The sequence below is a fragment of the Bos indicus x Bos taurus genome, chromosome 13 (assembly GCF_003369695.1).
Source record: "Bos indicus x Bos taurus breed Angus x Brahman F1 hybrid chromosome 13, Bos_hybrid_MaternalHap_v2.0, whole genome shotgun sequence".
NCBI classification, from domain to species: Eukaryota; Metazoa; Chordata; class Mammalia; order Artiodactyla; family Bovidae; genus Bos; species Bos indicus x Bos taurus.
Window position 1 is genome coordinate 26,624,390 of NC_040088.1, and position 20,657 is coordinate 26,645,046.

Genomic DNA, 20,657 nt, shown 5'->3' on the forward strand with positions numbered 1-20,657 from the left:
CATGTTGACGGGAACCATAATTTGGGATCTGCCCCTCTTTAGAGAAGAAAATGATTTTGGGAAAAAAACAACTGTGTTGTCAAGTGTGTGTTTTTTTTAAAATATTCCTTCAGAGTCATATTCTCTTAAAGCCTAAAGAAAACTTCCAAAATTCAAGGCACCCAAGTATCTGAAGAAGCTCTTTTGAGTTGATGTGTGTCCAATTTATAGTCTTTCAACTTAGCGGGGTTAAGTAGATGGAGTTCTCCTCCTAGGCAGTGACTTCACATCCTGGTGGAGCTCCCCATTCCAGGTTTGGGGAAAGGTCCCAAGTGGTAGGTAACCTGGGTTGGCAGTATCCTCGTGTGTTCTTAGATGCTTGGTGGCTGGGGCAACCTAGAAGTTAGGTGTGTGCATGTGTGCCCTGTCGTGTCTGACTCTTTGCAACCCCATGGACTGTAGTCCTCCAAGCTTCTCTGTTCCTGGAATTTTCCAGGCAAGAATACTGGAGCAGGTTGCCATTTCCTTCTCCAGGGGATCTTCCCAACTTCCCAGGGATCAGAAGTTATGTGGCCAAGAACAAAAAGATAGTTCTTCTGTTTTTCCTCCAAGCACTTTGTCACTTGGAAGGTTTGAGATGGCTCCTGCGAAGCCTGAGGGCCGGGCAGTGGTGTCAGCGGCCTGCGTAGTCTCCCCTGCTCATGGAACGCTGTCCAGGGCCACCTGGTTCCTCTCTTGGCTGCTGTGAGGCTATGAGTGACCCTGGACAAAATGCTTCTTGCTGCCGACATTTGTGTCAGTCCCATTGGGGAGGGGATATGTGGACGCTATATTTCTGGCAAAGCGTCATTGGGACCCCAGCCCCAGAATCTCTGGCTCTGCCCGCCTGGATTTCCTGCAGGAATCTCTCCTTGTGTGTGAGAATACCAGTGAAGGACAGTCAGTGAAAGTGGAGGCCCCTCTTGCTGATGGAGAGAAAACTCTCCTGCAGATAGTTCTCATCCTTTTCCATCTTTGTTCATTTACAGAATAAGATCTAATTTTAATTTCTGTTAGGCTAGTCTGTATGAAACTGCCATTTTTGTAGGTCAGCGACGGCCGGATTTGGGCAGTTCCAAATGGCTCAATCTAATCTACAGCAAATTAAATTAAACTGGAGGAATATGCAAATCAACTCTTCGCCTGGCTCTGGATTTTCAGAAGGCCGTCAGGTTATTTCAGCCTTGGTTCTGCTGTGTGTTGTGATTCACTGTTGATGGTAACATCATTGTGGTCGCTCTACACGTGGCTTCCTCTTGTCACTGAAAACCTCCCTGCTCTCCAGGTGGCGGGAATCTCATCTGCAAGGGATGTTACTTATCTAGATAAGAAGCCATCACATCTCATGAAAACTTAATGTGGCCAAGTGTCTAGTTGGATAAGGGTTTTTTTTTTTTTTTTTTAAAATAAGTTAGTTCTTGCTGCTGCTGCTGCTAAGTCGCTTCAGTTGTATCCGACTCTGTGCGACCCCATAGACGGCAGCCCACCAGGCTCCCCCGTCCCTGGGATTCTCCAGGCAAGAACACTGGAGTGGGTTGCCATTTCCTTCTCCAGTGCATGAAAGTGAAAAGAGAAGGTGAAGTCGCTCAGTCGTGTCCGACTCTTAGCAACCCCATGGACTGCAGCCTACCAGGCTCCTCTGCCCATGAGATTTTCCAGGCAAGAGTACTGGAGTGGGGTGCCATTGCTTTCTCCGAGTTAGTTCTTAGCCCTTGGTAATACCAGTTGCTGTTGTTCAGTTGCAAGTCATGTCTGACTCTTTGTGATCCCATGGACTGCAGCATGCCAGGCTCCTCTGTCCTTCACCATCTCCCAGAGTTTGCCCAAGTTCAAGTCCATGGAATTGGTGATGCCATCCAACCACCTCATCCAGTAACACCAGATAAATATATTAATAATGGACCTCCCCCAAGGCCGTGGTGCTGATAGCAGACTGGGGTGAAATTCATTCTCTCTCTCTTTTTTAAAAATATTTATATATTTATTTCTTTGGCTACACCGGGTCTTAGTTGTAGCTTGTGGGATCTAGTTCCCCAACCAGGAGCCGAAGCCAGACCCCCTGCATTGGGAGCTCAGAGTCCTAGTTACTGGACCACCAGGGAGTCCCCACTCTCTCTTATTTGTGGTTTTTCCATAAAGGGATTTCCTGTCTTTTGTTTTTCTTCCTGAGGTAAATTTCAAGTTTGACAGATTCTTGGGCATTTTGACTGGATTTCATGCTTTTACCCTGCGGGATGGAGTAGTAGAGCCTGTCAGCTCACCTCCCCAAGAGACGTGGATGAATCAGACTGGCAGTCCCCAGCTGAGCCTCAATGTGGGGGGCTTTAAACAGGCTTTGAGGGATTTGCCAGGCTCGCCCATGCATGCGCCTTAGAAGCTGGCTCCTTTTCAGGCCCATCACAAGAGTGACTGATGTTGACACAGCACTGTCACATGTCACCGTCAAGCATCCCTGGGAGACCTGGAGAGGACTGGGACCTGCCTGCAGTCATGGGGCCAGTGTGACATGGAGCTACCCGTCTCTCCTGCCTCTGGAGCCCAGGCTGCTTCCAGGATGTCAGATGGGACCGTGCGCTCCTTGAAGGCAGGGGCCCTGTGCTTACGTGTCTCACTCTCCCCGCAGCCCCCAGCTCTCTTCCAGGAGGCTGGCGGTGAGTGTGGAAGAAAGGCACACTTGTGCTGGGGTGGGGTCATCCAGTGAGGAAGAGGCAGCACCACCAAGGTGCCACAGGAGGCAGCGCGTCTGACCATTTCTTTGGGGGAGGCTGACACAGAGTGGAGCCGCCACGCTGGGTGCACACATGTATCAGTAAACATTAAAGCCACCCACAAGGAGCCCAGGGGCTCACACGGACAGGTATGTGGAGCCTAAATCAGGTGGAGGCCACGGCTTCTTACGTCTCCCGGTTCCTGTCCCCTTTTGCTTTTGAGGGCCCGATATTGCAGCGGTCCAGTGATGCTGGTGACGCACAGCTGCCTGCATCCCGTCAGCACGCTGCCATCACGTTAGACGGTCCCTGTGTCTGTGCATTGGGGCTGGCCTTCCTTACTCAGCCCGAGTTCTCAAGGAGGGTGAGCCACACAGGGTTTTCTACCTTCCTTTGATCTCAGTACTCTGGTTCTTCCCAGTTTTGTTTGCTGTTCATTTTCCCTCCAGATCTTTAAAAAGAATTGTTCTTCCAGGTATCTTAAGTGTCCTGTCATCATGGCCACTTCTCCTGAAAGCTTCCAACCCAGTCCTTGCAGAATCCAAAAGGAACCACTAATCTTTTTTTTCATTTGTCTTTGGTATTTTGCTCTTAGAAGGGAATACCCATTCTGTTGAAATCGAAAGACTTGGTAAAAGTGCTTTTGATGATCCCCTTGAAAATCATGAGATTTGGGCCAGGTTCTCTGAGGTATCGTTACTCATCCATCAGGTGTTTACTGAGTGCCTGCTGTGTCCCCTGAGACTGTGATCCAGGACGCCCAAGGAGCCTAGAAAACGGATGGCAGAGAAAGGTGCTGATGGGAGGTGACGTTGATTAAACCTTGCCATGTGCCAGGCACCATGTTAAGCCATCCACACGTGTGAACTCATCTAATCCTCCCAAAAACCCTTTGCAGTAAGTACTAATGTCATGCCCATGTCATGGATGTCAGGAACCCAAGTATTGGAGAGGTGAAGTACCCTGTTCAAATTTCAACGGTTAATAAAAACTGGGTGTCTGCACACCCAGCCCATTCTGACTCCTGGAACCTGAGCGTGGCAATGCTACACTGTGCTTTGTAGGATAAACCCACATCGGCTGCCGTCACGTCGAAGGCCCTTCCTGAGGACTGACTTTGTGTGATATTCTAGCCTGATTGGTGTGAGTGGGCAAGGCCCACGTGTCTCTCTGTCTTGCGGTAGTCATTCCAGCCAGAGAGCCAAAGAACCAACAGTTCAGATGCTGTGTGTGAGAGGTGATGATGGTGGGTGATGATGGAGGGGCTGAAGGTGCACAGGGCAGAGCCCCCACTTCTGAGCTGTGAATAGCTTTTGTAGGATGTAAAATTTAAACTGTGACCCAGAACAGGAGTTGGCCAGGCCAGGAGAAGGGTTTTCTAAAGGAAAACCCAGGTAAAATCCTTGAAGCCCCACCTCTCCCGCCAAAAAAAAAGACCCTGCAGAACAAAGTCGCGGCCGGTCTGGTTAGGGTGGTAAGTGATGAGGTGGAGAGAAGGCAGGACCAGATGCTGTGGGGAGAACACTCTGGGCCTCTTGCCATCCCCGTTGTTCCTGATATTAATGCTGGTAAGACGAATGGGCAGTGAAGATGTTCAGAGAACGGCGTGACTGTGAATAGACCAAGCTGCCTCTTTCCAGGGAGGTTTGCACATTTTTTTCCCCTGGATGAAATTCCCCAGCCTAGCTCATCCTTCTCATCTGGTCTGGATAACCTCCTCTGGGAGATTTGTCTAGTCCCCCATCACATGCTCCCATAGAGCTCTCTTATGTGTGTGTTCTAAATAGCTTCAGTCGTGTCTGACTCTTTGCAACCCCATAGCCTGTAACCCGCCAGGTTCCTCTGTCCATGGGATTCTCCAGGCAAGAATGCTAGAGTGGATTGCCATTTCCTTCTCCAGGGGAGAGTGGTTTTGATTGTCAGATAGGGTCTTGCCTCCACATGGCAAGGGCTTGAGCCCAGCTTACGGTCCCTGCAGCCAGAATGCTTTGAAATGTGTGATCCTGAGTGAGTTTTTAATTTAGGGGGATTGCAAAGTTTGCACATTGCATGAGGCTTTTTGTTTTTACTGCTCTTTTACAGCGTGAATCCCAGCCCTGATGTGTGTGGGGGTTATTGTTTGGCATCCTGGCCAGTGTTCTTCTGGACCCCAGGGTCCTGATTCTACAAAGAACTGGGTTAACACGTGTGAAAGACGGCCAGGCCTGGAGGCAGCTCGGAAGCGAGCTGACAGAAGTCCCCTGGAAGGCTGCTCTGCCCGGTGCAGACCTGCCACGGACAGAATAACCACGTCACTTACTCCCAGGGACACCGGGCTTCCTCGGCACGAGGCCAGGCCCTACTCAGATGTGGGCAGGCGGGCGGGAAACCACATAACTCTCTGCTCCTGGCTCTACCCAGAAACCACTGCTCTGCTGGGTGGGCTTGGCAGGTCTGTCCCTGGCTGCAGGACATGTCAGGGAGCTCTGCGGGGCCAGGGCATGCTTTTTGGAGTTTTGTAATTGAGATAAAAGGCCCATGACATAACATTGGACATTTTTTAGCTATTCTAAAGGATGCACGTCACATTGTTGCATAGCCATCCCCACTCTCTCATTCCACAACTTTTAAGCGCTAAATGGAAACTCTAGACCCATTTTAATGGCACCCCACTCCAGTACTTTTGCCTGGAAAATCCCATGGACAGAGGAGCCTAGTGGGCTGCAGTCTATGGGATCACTAAGAGTCAGACACGACTGAGCGACTTCACTTTCACTTTTCACTTTCATGCATTGGAGAAGGAAATGGCAACCCACTCCAGTGTTCTTGCCTGGAGAATCCCAGGGATGGGGGAGCTTGGTGGGCTGCCGTCTATGGGGTCGCACAGAATTGGATACAACTGAAGCGACTTAGCAGCAGCAGCAGCAGACCCATTTCATGCCCCTTCCTTTCTACCCTCAGCCCTGACAGCCATGCATTTATTTATGTTCTGTCCCCGTGGATTTACTTCTTCCGGGCATTTCATGTCGATGGACTCAGATGCTATGTGGTCTTTGGTGACTGGCTTTGTGTATCCTGTGTTCATCTGTGTCGTAGTGTGTGTCAGTGTTTCATTTCTGCTGGAGATGTAAACAGTGCAGCCCCCGTGAAGCACAGGCTGGCACTTCCTCAAAAAGTGAACCTGTACCAAAGAGGGAAGTAGGGTGGGCAGAGGGTAAAGTAGGAGTTTGGGATTAGCAGACTCATAGATTAGATATATTTAATATAAATAAACAATTAAATATAAACATTTAATATAAAATAAACAATGAGGACCTGCTGTATAGCACAAGGAACTATATTCAGTATTTTGTAATAACCTGTAAAGGATATATGGGAAGCCCCGGTAGCTCAGTGGTAAAGAATCCGTCTGTAGTACAGGAGATGAGGGTTCGATCCCTGGGTTGGGAAGATCCCCTGGAGAAGGAAATGGCAACCCACTCCAGTATTCTTGCCTGGAGAATTCCATGGACAGAGGAGCCTCTCCATGGTGAGCTATAGTTCATGGATGTGCAAAAGAGCTGGACACCACTCAGTGACTAAACGACAGTAAAGGATATCACTGAATCACCTCGGTGTACACCTGAAACTAACAACATTGTAAACCAACTGGCCTTCAGATTTTTTAAAAAGTGATGCTTAAAGCTGCTGTGTGCTGCTGCATGCTAAGTCCTTCAGTCGTGTCCGACTCTCTGCGATCCTGTGGACTGTAGCTCACCAGGCGCCTCTGTCCACGGGATTCTCCAGGCAAGAATACTGGAGTGGGTTGCCATGCCCGCCTCCAGGGAATCTTGCCAATCCAGGGATCGAACCCGTGTCTCTGTATCTTATGTCTCCTGCGTTGGCAGGTGGATTCTTTATTGTCTGAGTCACCAGGGAAGCCCGTAGGATCCAGCGATTCCATTCCTAGGTATATATCTAAAAGAATTGAAAATAGTTGTTCAAACAAAACTTGTACATGAATACTCATAGCATCACTATTCATAACCACCTCAAGGTGGAAACCACCCAAATGGCCATCAGGGGATGAATGAAGAAACAAAACTCTATTCATATGATGGAATATTACCTTTTTTTCCCCGTATTTATTAGAGCTCACTGAACTCCTACTGATGCTTCAAAGCTTACTTCAGGTGTCCTCAGTCTCCCAGGAAGTCTTCCCTGAGTCCAGAAACCTGTCCTTTTTCTGCCCACAGAGTCCTGTCTCACTCTCGGTCAGAGTGCCTCGTCCATCATCAGTCTGTTCACTGATTGCTTCCGGCGTATCTCAGGAGCCCCCTGTAGCCAGGCCTGCATCTCCCCAGTGGGCAGAGGCTGGGAGATCAGCTCATCTTGGGGGTCGGGGGAGTGTGTCCTGCTGGGGTAAGGTGTGCTGGGCCTGGGCTTGGTCTTGCCAAGGCTCAATGCACCTCCCCGTGGAGGAAACCGTGGTACCAAGACCCAGGAGATCAGAAGGAGGCAGCTCTTTGCAAAGGTAGGAGGGAGAGGGGTCCTTCAAGGTCCACCAAGCACAGGGGTCCGGAGGTGGGAAGGAGCGAGGGGAAGCTGATGACCCCCAGGGCCAGAGCTAGTGGTGAGGGGAGGGGTCATGGGGCGTGAGGAACCATGTGGGATTTTATTCCAGTCACAAATGGAAGCCATGGGAGGGGTTCAGGCAGGGAGAAGTGGGCACCAGGGGACATGACCCATGGAGGACATTGCGGGAACCTGGGAGTGATGGGGTTGACCAGGACTGGGGTGGGTGGCAGGGGAGGGTGGAGTGGTAAAGCCCACTGTCCTAATTGTGTATTTACATGACTGTCCCCTCCCTCACCTCTAGCCCCTGGGACTGGATGGGCAGGGGCTGGGTCTCAGGTATGGTGGAGATGCTCAGGAAAGCGGATTGTAGTGTGAGTGGGTCCATCCAGTGCGTGTGTGGTGGGGAGTGGACAGAACTGGCTGCAGCCCCTACCCAGGGTGACTCTCTGGTGGCCCAGAATGTCAGGGAACGGTGGCTGCGAATGGGGCTACCGGGGCTAGCCCTTGCTGGGGGTGCCAGAGGGGGCTGTCGTCCAACAGCAGCAGGAAGCCCTTAGGGATGGTCTGGGCAGACAGATGTCACCTGCAGGGGCAGGTTTCCAGGACTGGCCCATCACCAGCTGATGCTTGTTCCCAGGAAGCGTGCGTGGTATGGCTACGAGCTTGTCTATTGTCTCCCTCTCGTTCTGGTGCTTCCATGACAGTCACCAGGCCCTGGGGAGAAGCAGGGGCCATGGTGACATGCAGACACTTGTAGGTGTTCAAGCGTCACACTGTTGGCTCTTGGGTAAAAGTTGTCGGTGAGTAGCTGCAGAAACATATTAACAGTATAGCAGGAAACCTCATCAGATTTGCCAGGGAACGCTACTTGGTAAATCCTGAGAACCACGCCTCATTGTGGTAGGATTATAGCCTTCAGATGTTCCTGGACAGGTCCCCATGGGCAAGGGCTGTGAACTTGAGCACAGAAAAAAGAAATCTTCAGCTTCTCTCAAGTACCTGCTGAACCCACCTGGACTGTTTGGGACATAGGGAGGCAATTATACAGGACACATTTCGTCTCTGCTTGTAATAGGGAAGAATCTTTGTATTCTGTTACAAGTTCATCACTAAGGGGATGCTGCCTATAAGCTTAAAATGATGCATAATGGCCCATCTCTGGAAACCCTGCCTCCCAGATAATGAGCATTAGGCTAAATGCCTTTTGCTCCCAGGAAACCTCCTGACTAGACCTACCTATGAGTGACTGCAGGAAGGAAGAAATTAGTACATTTCCCTCCAGAGACTGATGGGAACCAGAAAATGCTTGACTTTACTCCCTCCCCTTTAAGTATAAAAAGAAGCCTGAAGGGTACTCTTTCTGCCCCCTTCTGATGCCTATGTCAGAAGCTTTTTCTGTCTCCTTTATACTTTAATAAAACTTTATTACACACATACACACACAAAAGAAGCCTGAAGTCCAACCTGGGCAAGATGGCTCTTTGGCACATGAGCCACCATCTTCTCGATTTGCCAGCTTTCTGAATAAGTCGCTGTTCCTTACTCCAGCAACTCGTCTCTTGATTTACGGGCCTTTGGTGCAGAGAACAGTACAAGCTTGGATTCATTTACATGCTCTCATGGTTAAATAGCCAAGATGGGCATTAAACTAATGAACATGAAATCAATAGCTAGTTATAAATTGTGTTGAAGATTGTGGTAGAAAAAATAACAGGAAACCTAACAGGTGAGCATAGACAGTGGGGCCATATGGAATGAGTAGGAGTTTTTCAGGGAAAAGTGTTACTGTTAGAGTGATTGGCCTGGGAGGCAGCCCTGTGGTGGGAGGAGCAGAAAGAGACAGAAGTAGAGCACAGTGGGGCATGGCATGGTGTGAAATAAGCAGAGGCCAGGACTCTGGGATCATAGCTGAGGTTGTGTATTTCATTCTAGAAGCCGCTATGACATTAAGCAGGGAAGTGATGCAAAGCCCTGTTTGCTTAGGGGAGCAGGGTTAGTGGATGCCTGGGAACCAGGGAGGAGGCTGCAGAGTTAGGTGGGCAGAGTGATGCTGGCCTGGAGCCTGGAGGTTTGGAGTGGGCTAGAAGGTAAAGGCTCAGATTGGAAAATGTTCCTTTTCTCTCTTTTTCTTTTACTACAGGAGTGTCCTGTAGTACTTTTCCCCTGAAGACATTTCCAAAGGGACCGTTTAAGGCAGCAGTTGGCAAGCGACAGCCCATGGACCAAATCCTCCTGTCATCAGCTTTTGCAAATAAAGTTTTATTTAAATATAGCCACACCTATTAATTTACAAACATCTACTGATGTTTTCCGGAGAAGGCAATGGCACCCCACTCCAGTACTCTTGCTTGGAAAATCCCATGGACGGAGGAGCCTGTTAGGCTGCAGTCCATGGGGTCGCTAAGAGTCGGACACGACTGAGCGACTTCACTTTCACTTTTCACTTTCATGCATTGGAGAAGGAAATGGCAACCCACTCCAGTGTTCTTGCCTGGAGAATCCCAGGGACAGGGGAGCCTGGTGGGCTGCCGTCTATGGGGTCGCACAGAGTCGGAAACGACTGAAGTGACTTAGCATAGCATAGCACTGATGTTTTCATGCTACAGCAGAAGAGTTGAGTTATCCTAACAGGTTGTTCGGCCCTCAGAGCCTAAGATACTTAGTATCTGGCCTTTTTCAGAACATATTTGCTCATCCTTGACCTAAGCAAAATTGGGTCTGGGACACACTATCTAAATACATATCTGTTGGTTCAGAATCTTCCCAGAATTTATAACTTGTTTAGTTCCTGTGAAAAATGCTAAAGTATGCATATTTTAAAATTAACATTTGTATATCCTTAAGCATTGACTGACATTATTTAAGAATTTCAACTTGCATTTGAGGTTTGGAAAGTCAGAGTTGGAACTTGGGCTTTGAAGATGTTGGGTGATGTTTTTTGTCTAAATTTATCCTGCGATGCTAAACTCTCCTGATGTCTTATTTCACTGTTTATGTCTTCTCTCTGAAACACTCGTTTGTCTCCACTCTGTAAAATAGGATCTTTAAGAGGACGCCTCTAAAACCAGCTTTTAGGCTTTGCAAAGTCTCTGGGCTTCTTGAAGAATCATTTTTATGAGTGTTTACTCATGTGCAGAAAAAGCCCAATGACAACAAAGCTGATTTTCTAGATCCCACCTTTTCCCTTGCGTGACCCTGTCCTCTTCATGTTTCAACTCCTGGTTCTAAGCTCTGTGGAGCCTTTTTGGATCCACTTGATTTACAGATTTGAGCTGATTTCACTTGGAGAATTGGCCATATGTCTGGCAGACACCCGCCACCATTGGCAGAATTATGGAGTTGATGCTAAACAGATGGGCTTTCTAGCTAGATGTGCTGTTTTTTCCACGATGCATATGAGGGAAAAAAGAAGCCACTTTAATAAGGTCTTGATTTTTCCACTGGTGTCAGAGGCATGAATGATGCCCATTTATCTAGAATTAATTTCAGCATCATTGCTGTGCAGGGGGCCTGAGATAACTGGAAGAGGCTTAGAGACTTGGGAAATTTAGAGACACCTCTGCTAAGACCTTAGTGAATCCCGTTACCTTTGGAAACAGATATTGGGGAAAAGACTTTTAAATTCCCTAAATAAATTGTCATTAGTGCAGAATATATTCAAGGGGCTTAATCTCAGGTTTATTGCTCAAGCTCCATTTGATGGTTTGTGTGGTTGTCACTGTCTGGGCAGCAAGTGCAAATAGGGATTGGCCGGTCCTTCTGTTTGGGAGAAGCTGGCCAAGTGGTTGAATGAGACTGTTTATTGCAGGACTTCTCAGAGCCTTTCCTACGATGGTATGTGGTGGGGCTCTTCAGGCAAGACTTTCCGTGTAGACAGTGTTTTCCCAAGTGTCTTCATTCACAAAGTATTGCCACTGCTAGGGCTCCATGGGAGACTCTTTGGGCAACACAGTGTCATGCCCAGATGGGGAGCTTTGGGTCAGAGAACCTGGCATCCAGTGCCAGACCTACCACTTCCCAGCTATGTGACTTTCCACACGGGCCTCTCGTAGCCTCTGCTTCCTAAATGTAAAATGGAGCGGAAGATGTCCCCACCTCCCGGGGTTGTTTCTTTGAACTGAACACCCAGAAGAGTTTGGTGGCCTTCCTTTGAGCATGCCAAGACATGTTCTTCTATGATGAAGCATTTGTTTAATTCTCAGTATTCCAGAGACCGGTTATTCACTCTAAGCTCAGCCAGGGCCTTGTGTTTCCTTCTGTATGTTCCTTAGCACCTCGACTAATGAGGGAGGGAGAGAAAGGAGGTGCCGTCTGCTTAGGTGGCAGCCAGGAAAAATGATGGGCCAGCATGCGGCCAGGAAGTTGCTCAGGAATAATTATCTGCCCTCATAAAGGGGCACAGAGGTGCTCAGGTCTTTGTTAAGTACCGTTGACCTGCATTCTGATTCCATTTCAGTTTTTGTATTCCAGGATCCATTTCTCATTCATTCATTCTCTTCTTCATTCATTTACTCCTGCACCCGCTGCTGTGCTGGGCACCTGCTGTGGGGGTCCCTGTTCCCTCCCAGCTGGAAGGCGGCAGTTTTTCCATCGCAGGGGGCGGTCACTGTTCACAGGTTCTGATGGATATACTTAGAGAACTGTAGAGAGATGTCTGCAGAGTTGCTGGGCATAGAGCCACAGGCCTTCAGGAATTCTTCCCCCTCCCACCCCACCCCCGCTTTAAGTAAATTCATTCTTCTTCCTAATCCCTGCTCCCCTGCCCCACTCAGCAACCAGCTTCTTCCTGCATTCTGAGCAGCGTGACCCTGGGGATGTGGTCTCACTGCTCCCTGGAAGCTGTCCACATGTGGCCCAGTTCTTCTTGGGTTTATCAGTACCCCCCTAACATATCCTGCTCTTGGACTGATACTCCAGAACTTTCCAGGAGGACAGGAGAAGGTCAAACCAAGACTAGTTCTGTATTGGGCAACTTCAAATCCATTTCATGAATTTGGCTTTGGACCTTCGGAGCCATCCAGATGGTGTGTCTATGAAAGCACCCAGCACTTTCTTAATAGACAGCAGCCATAAAGCCACATCTCTTGCAGACTGGGCACAAGTTATTGGTCTTTACACCCTAAATGCCATGATTTTCGTGTACATTGCTTTAATGATGCTCTCTGCTCCATATCTGCTTCTCCTCCTTCATCCCGTATCCCAGGTAACAGCGCTGTTATCATCTGCTCCATGGGGTCTGACATTGGGGTTAGGACGAGGGCTTTCAGAGCAGGTGTCCTGATTTCCAAGCCCAGCCTATCACTTTAGCCGCGTGACCTGGGAAAGTTGTTTCTCATCCCTGCTTCCATTTTCTTTACTCTGATGTGAGTGATGAAGATAGCGACCTGCCTTCTCAGGTCTTGACGGGAACAGAATGAGCGGATCCATGTCAGGTGCTCAGAACACAGCTTGTCACGCAGCAGGTGCCCAACAGATGCTGCTGTTGCTGATGACAGTGACGACAAAACAAACCTTGGTTTTCTGGAGTCTTCTGCCTGTGTTCCTGGCCCCTTGTTTTCTCACCAAGATCTGGTGAAGACTCGGCTGCAATGACGTCCCTGGACCACCCTGCTCTTCCCTGCTGTCCCACGGCCCTCACCCTGCCTGGCCTCTCTCAGCGGGCCTCCTGGCCTTCAGCCTTGTTCCCTGAAGCTGCTGCCCACACTGATGTTCTCTGCAGCCGTTCCATGTGGCTAGTCTCGAACCAGATCCCTACGTGGTTCTCATGCTCTCAAGGCGCTATCGTGGCCACACATGGCTCTTCTTGGCTGAACCCCTCCATCCTCTCCATCCAGAAATGGAGAGCTCCAGCCTAAGGGTTTTCAGATTCACATACTCAGACCCATGCCAGCAACTTAAAAACAATAAGGACAACACTTGCTATTTTTTTCATTTATCCATGTATTTATTGATATAGCAATAAGAAAGATTATTTTCTTACTTTGAGATTATCTTTTCCTATTATTGATAGTCAGTGGTGATGACAATGATGATAATTTTATGTCTGTGTATTTGTGGGTGTATGTTGGTCATGAGTTGGCACCATAGACAGATGGAATCTCTGTGTGGATCCCAGTTTTATATGTGGAGATTTTATGGGGCATCTGAACCTCAGAGACTGGAGGCGTCAAATCTTACTCCCCCGCGTTCTTTGTTATGCACCAGACACCACCTGCGATCATGCTTTTATGGGTGTGCACCTTTTATTCAGCTCCTAGTTAACCTCCAAGGCCCAGCTCCAGTGTCACCCCCACCCCTGGTAGCCTTCTCAGAGTTTTCCCAGCCCAGGCAGGAAGAGTTGCTTCCTCTGAAGTTATAATTCTCCGTCTTGGTTCTCCCTGGTGATTCAGTGCATCTTGATTTCCCCCATAGTCAGTGAGTCCATCAGGGCAGGGGAGTGTCCGGCATCTCTGTATTTCACCTCACACCTGGCACAGTGCTTTGTTTACATAACGTGGGCACTACATATTGCCAGGCGGATTCTTTGGGGAAGGCAAGGACTCACTGAAGAAACAGAGGCCACACTGCTGACCCACATCCCCACTTCTCGTTTGCTTCTTTCATAGCTCATTTCACGCTCTGGAGTCACTGTTTCCTTGCTTCTCTTCCTCCTCCGTAAGCAGGTGAGCTTCATGCAGGGCAAGACAGTGTATCAGTTGTGTTTACAGCTCTGTCTCAAACTCAGAGCAGCCCTGGCACACAGCAGGCCTCAGCTGATGCTTGATGAATGAATTCATGAATGAATGAGTGAAACAAGCAAAAGGTTGTGTTTCAGTATTGTCTGATACAGATGGGGCCTGTTTCCCCTGTGAGGCCCATAGCTCAGCACACGGCACCTGGTAATCAGTGAGGGGGGCTTCCCTCCCAGTGTGTTTTGGGGAAGGTGACCTGGGGAAGCAGAAGGAGACAGGGACAGGTCAGTGGATAGAAGACAAGGAAGCCGAAATGCCTGATGTCACTAAGAGGAGGACTTCGGAGTTAGGAGGATGGGGGCTCCAGCCCTGGCAGCTCTGCTTCCCAGATTCACAGATCAAGCAGGTGTTTATTTGAATGCCTCCTGGGTGCCAGTTGCCTGTGAAGATGCCAGGGACCCGTGATGAACAAGATGGCCACAGTTCCTATTCTCATAAAGCTTATATTTGTTCTGATGGGAAAGATAGATGATAACAATAAACAGCACATCCCAAGATGAGATCTGACTGTGATCAGAGCTAGGATGGAAGGGAGTATTAGGAATAAAGGAGCTGGCCCTGAGACAGACATGGAAATTAGCCCATAAGCTCAGTGACCTCCTTGGCCTTGGCATTGGTATCCTTCACTGCCTTGTTCTAGCAGTGCCTGACTTGTAGCTTTGTGGGATCTATCAATGGGGGTGGATGGGCATTGAGTCCCGGGGGACAGGTGTCTCCCCTGCTGTGAGCCTCAGAGGGAACCGGGAGAGGATTGGAGTTGTCTAAGGCAGGGGTCCCCAACCTGGGAGCCACAGACCCTTACCGCTCTGCAGCCTGTTAGGAAGTGGGCCTCACAGCAGGAGGTGAGTGGCAGGTGAATGAGAGAAGCTTCATCTTTATTTACAGCTGCTCCCCATCACTCACATTACTGCCTGAGCTCTGCCTCCTGTTCAACAAACTCAATAAATGTGATGTGCTTGAATCACCCTGAAACCGTCTTCTGCACCCCTACACTGGTCCATGCGAAAGTTGTCTTCCATGAAACCGGTCCCTGGTGCCAAAAATGTTGTGGACTCCTGGTCCAAGGGACCAGAGATGGGAGGGGCTGGGACCAGCCCCTTCAGCTCCAGGGCAGGGCGCCCGCCCCATCCATCATGTGGGAGCCTGTGAGGTGCTCCCGCCTGCCCTGTGGCTGCAGGCTGTACTTCCTCAGCAGATGTGGGGAAAACGGTTTTCATTAATTAACTGCTAATGCCTCACAGGTGGCAGAGGTGCCCCTAGAACTGAGTGCCACTGCACTATTCAGAGTCTACTAATGAGTCTGCACCTCCAGGAATCCTCTCTGATGTGGGAAGGAGGCTCCCCAGCAACTCCAGGGATGCTGAGCAAATTCATGGGCTGGAGAGGGGGGTGGCAGTCCCCCCAGCCTCTCTTCTCTGTGTGACACACGTGTACGGGTGCACATGTGCACACCCATAAAGGCTCACACATATACACACCCTCTCTCCTAGATACACACTTGCCCACATTCACTCTCACCTGCCAGTGTGAGTGGGCCATGCAGTGCCCAGGAGGGCCACCCCACTTTTGCTCACTCGGACCTCCAGTCACACCATCAGTGACAGATTCATGCCCTCGGGTGGCTTGTAAGCGGTTCCTTCACTGACTGCGCATCTCTTCTGAAGTTTCTGACCTTGGATTGTAAGTCACAGCCCTCACCTGGTCTAGCCCTCACCTAGGGGCAGGCAGGGAGAGAGGGAGGTGGAGGCACAGCCTTCAGACCTCTGGAGGGGGTCCCCACCAGGGCGCAGGGGTCTTTACTCCTCCCATGACAGCAGGAAATCCCCCACCACCCCCACAACCTCAGGGAGTCACTCAGACTAAGGTGTCTTCCTGGTCACACACATTGGGTATTTGATAAATGAACAAATCCAGTTGTTTGAGCTGAAGAACCCCGGAGGCTCCTGCTGGGTTTTCAATCAAGTTCAAGCCTCTGCCTGCCTCCCCAGCTCATCCACAGCCCTCCCCTACTGTGCTCTTCCTCCAAGCCCTTGAGCTCACTCCTCCTCTGCCTGGGACCCTCTTCCCTGCTCCACTCCTGTCTACACTGCTGGCTCCCTCATCCAGGCTTTTGCTCCAATAGCCCCGCTCAGAGCAGCCTTTCATAACCGGCTGTTTACAGTCACCCACATGTTCTCCCAGCTCCCTGAGAAAGTGCTGGGTTCTGTCAATCCATCCTCGCGTCTGCAAAGATTGCCTTCAGCACGTGGGTTCTTGCCTCGTGTATTCTGGACACCAGGGGTTTGGCTGCAAACCAGATGTCAAAGCAGACCCTGCCTTCCAATTAGGGAGGTGACTATGAGCAGCAGGCAAACAAGTAATTGTGCAGGGGTGTGTGTGTGTCTGTGTGCATGCAGGCACATACACACACACGTGTGTGTGCTTAGTCACTCAGTCGTGTCTGACCCTTTGCAACCCCATGGACTGTAGCCTGCCAGACTCCTCTGTCCATGGAATTCTGTAGTCAAAAATACTGGAATGGGTTTCCATGCCCTCCCCAGGGTATAGTCCCAACCCAGGGATCAAACCCGCGCCTCCTTTATCTCCTGTATTGCAGGATTCTTTACCAGCTGGGTCATCAGGAAAGCCCATACACCAGGTGATAAATGTGATGGGGAAAAATCAGGAGAGGAAGGCATCAGGGAACAAGGTGGTGAACAGGGCTGGTTTCTTAATAGCCACACCTGTTGTCCATCTTGCAGAAGATAGACCTTTGTGGGGATAGAAGCCCCACGAAGGTAGGGATCCTTTCTGTTCACTTCTGTACCTCCTCCTCCTGGTGCAGCTCCTGATACATGCCTGGTGTCAGTAGGTTTTTGTTGAATAAATGAATGAGTGAGTTCTCTCAAGAGGAGTGTGGAGTGAAGTCTGCTCAGTGGCCACAGGCTGCCTGTGTCCCAGACTGTACTGTGAGGACCCAGGTGTGTTGAAGTGAGGTGGGAACCACAGTACCTGCTCCAGCCACTAGGGGGCAGAGGTGAGGTGGGGGGAGCAAGGAGACCATGGATTAAAAGTGATGGTGGTGATGGCGGAGGGAGAGGGGAGGGGGCGATGAGGGAGGGGCTGCACTGTCCTTCTGCCTGCCCCTCATGGGTTCAAGCAAAGCAGACGAGGACTTGGGAAGTCCCCTGTTCCCTGTTCCTCCAGCAAGGCCATGGCAAAGGTGAGGATGCAGAGGGGAGAAGGAAGGTGGTGTGAGCCCCTCAGCCCCAGGGGGTGAGTGACAGAGCTGAATGAGTGAGCCCCAGTGCCTGGTTCCGGCACCTGCATCCTAACACCTGTGACATTCTGGTTTCTATAAGTGCCAGTGATACTAATGCATAGGATGCTGATGATGAAATGGGACAGGGGGGCCAGTGGGCAGGAGTGAGGTGGGCGTGGTCAGGAGCAGACCTCAGAGCCCTTTGCAGGCTTGGTAGTTTTGTCCTAAATGAGAAGAGAGGTCACGGGGAGTACGCAGGAAAGTGATATGGGCAGAGTTTCACTGTGGGGGTTCACAGAGAACACCAGTTCGAAGGCTTGTATGGGCTTCTGTTAGAATGGTTGATGTTGTGTTTTTTGGCAACTTCTTGTGTAGTTGGAAGAGGATCAGCTTCAATGATCTTCTCAACTGGTTGTTCTCAACTTCCAATGGCAGCCACTGTGCTCCTCATCTTCAAGGCTCTCATCTCCTTTGCAAACTTCCCGAATCACCACTGCACTGTGTGTTTCTTAGCATTGAAATCCACCTGCCTATGCAGGAGACATGGGTTTGATCCTTGGGTTGGGAAGATCTCCTGGAGAAGGAAATGTCAACTCGCTCCAGTATTCTTGCCTGGGAAATCCCATGGACAGAAAAGCCTGGTGGACTGTAGTCTATGGGTCATAAAGAATCAGACACAACTGAAGTGACTTAGCAAGTGGGCTTCTGGGATGGAGATGCTGATGGCCTGGGTTGAAGTCCAGCTATTCCAGGTTTGGGGTCTGATTTGTGGTTTATTCTCTGGGCTTCTCCTTTTTGCTTTGGCTGTTAGGAAGCTCTGAGTGACACATGGTGTCTAACCCTTGATGCAGTGACCCTGTCCATACTCCTTTCCTTCGGATTTCCTCAGACACTCATTGTATCTTGTCGGGCATGTGTTTATGTAATGGCCACACATCCTTTGTGGAGTGAGATGAGGCAGTAATATAAACAAGGTGATGGCTATTCTTCCCCATCCCCATGTACATCTCTGGGGATCTTTGTCTTTATCTTCAAACCAGCCCAGAAGCTTGGGGAGACCTGGCCAATTCTTTCCCCTTTGTGCCAATAATGCCTTCAGGACAGTCAGCTTTCCTGGGGCCACGTGGTTCTGGCCGTTCTGCTCCCATCTGGCGTCCGTGGGCGGAGGAAAGAAGGGAGAGGATGTAACATGGAATAAACCTCCTCTGGGGAGAGAAGGACTGTCTGCAACCTGCACGCCTGGAGCATGGAGCTGCGGATCCGCGACCAGTCCTTGGACTGCCCTGACTCACTCCCTGACCCAAAAGTCCTGGGCCCCTCCTGGATATTCAGCCCTGGGGTCTTAGGTGAACACAAGAGGTGAAGACAAGGAGGATGGCCTTGGCTTAGGAGCCTGGCTGGTTCCTTGGGTCTGCGGGCAGAAGTTCTTGAACAAGACACCCCTGGACTGTCTGTCCACATGGGATTGCTTTGTGGAGCCAGTCCCGGGTATATATTTAACATTTGATTAAAAACCACTGGAGAGGGACTTCCCTGGTGGTCCAGTGGTTAAGACCCCCATGCAGGGGGCATGGGTTCTATCCCTGGTCAGGGAACTAAAATTCCAAATCCCCCTTGGTGGTGGTTTGGTGGGGGGGAGGGTGCGGGGACAGCTAGAGAGAGAGTGGTTGGCTGGGACCATCTTAGTTTATGTCTCTTGTTGTGTTCCATCCATCCATCCATTTGGTTCCTGCTCTGGGCAATAAATTTGTATCATCACCCTAGAAGCAGTTTAGCAATATGAGAGAGGTTTCTGGAGTCAGACTGCCTGAGACCAGAATTGTGTTGCTCTGACAGCCTCAGTGTGCCCATCTGTAAAATGGATGTAATAACAGTCTCCACTTCATAGTTTTACTATAGGAATAAAATACCATAGCACCCAGTCCTGAACAAGCAGTGACTTTCACTCCATAAGAATTATTATATTGCTTATATAAATTATTACATGAAAATTTCTGCCGGAAGTCTCCCATGCTGGTGTGCCGTGTTAATCAGAGTGTCTACAGTTTCAAAACATAAATAATAGTACTTTACATGCATTGTAACATGCTATCAATAAACTGTGTATTTCGTGTGGTTCTGTATGACTTCAGACTTCATGACCACGCTATGGTCACACAAAAACTTCCTCTCCACCCTAGGTATGGGGGATGGCCATTGTTTTCCAGATGTGGACACTGAGGCTCAGGGGGCTGAGTGGCTTGGGCTGCTGATAAGAAAAGTGCTTGGGAAGTCAAACCTTGGGGGTTTCTCTGGAGGCTGCTGGCCAGGGGACCAGTCACATGGGGCATCAGGCTGGGTCTGGTGATGACCAGCCCGCCCCAGGCCCTGGCCCCTCTGACTGCTGGTGACATCCTCTGGCCTGGTACTTGCTCATTCCAGCCCTGCTCTTCTTGTGTCTTCAGGACTCTCTGGGGTTTCTTGGTTCTGGAAGAACTCAGGCTCCCAGCTCCTTCTCACGGGGACGAGAGGTGAATTAACCTGCTTGGTGTGCACTCGAACACGGGCTGGCATGCGATGGAAGATGAGAGTGTGCCCATTGCCTGGACCGCCCTCTTGAGCCCCAGGCTTTGGAGGATCACTGTGGTCCCCAGGGGAGGGGGGTCACCTCAGGCCCCCCAGGGTGTCGTGTGAGCTTGGTCACCACTGACCCCTCTCTGGGTTTTCTCCTTCCAGATGAAATGGACCAAACCCCCCCAGTGCGCTCCGAATATCTGGTCTCAGGGATTCGAACCCCCCCCGTGAGGAGGAATAGCAAGCTGGCCACCCTGGGCAGAATCTTCAAACCCTGGAAATGGAGGAAAAAGAAAAACGAAAAACTGAAGCAGACCACGTCAGGTGAGTATGGGTGTGGGAGACAGGTTGGGGGGTAGGCAGGGTTGGGGTGGAGGCCCAATGTCACTGTCAGCTCGCTTTCTTTTGCAGATGTTGGGAGGGGTGGGTTGTGCTCTGTAGGCCCTATGACAGCAGCTGTTCCGCCTCCTGCAGGTCCCTTCCTCCTCTGGTCCCTCCAGGTCCCTGGCTGGGGCTGTGGCAGCAGCAGCAGGCACACCCGTAGCCCATGCACCACCCAGACTCCAAGGGGCACACGTGACCCCCTTGACCTAGTTACGAATGCAGACTCGGGGTTGGTGCAGGGCCGGTCTGGTGCGAGACCCAGCTGGTAACCATCTCTCCTGACTGACCACACCTGAGCATGAAACACCCTCCCTTCCGCACCTGGAAACTCACTTTGATAACCCGGGGCCTGGAGACAACCACCGACCCCAAGAGTCCCCCCAGTGATTCAGATGGTGAGGGCCATCAGTTTAGCTGCGATGCCTCAAGGCTCCTGCCGAAGAAGGCCTCCGCTTGCCAGCTCCTAAGCTCTTCCTGAAGAGACTT

The 20,657-nt window shown here is 50.3% G+C and overlaps 1 protein-coding gene across 4 annotated transcripts in view; it reads left to right on the forward strand.

The window, feature by feature from the left end:
• The window catches only part of PHACTR3 (phosphatase and actin regulator 3), a 205,178-nt gene that overhangs the window by 97,526 nt on the left and 86,995 nt on the right, over nt 1–20,657 (forward strand). For all 4 annotated transcript variants that reach the window (XM_027559049.1, XM_027559048.1, XM_027559050.1 and 1 more), the window contains exon 2: nt 19,950–20,111. In XM_027559049.1, coding sequence (XP_027414850.1) covers nt 19,955–20,111 — 157 coding nt within the window. In that variant the 5' untranslated portion in view covers nt 19,950–19,954. The remainder of the gene's footprint in view (nt 1–19,949; nt 20,112–20,657) is intronic.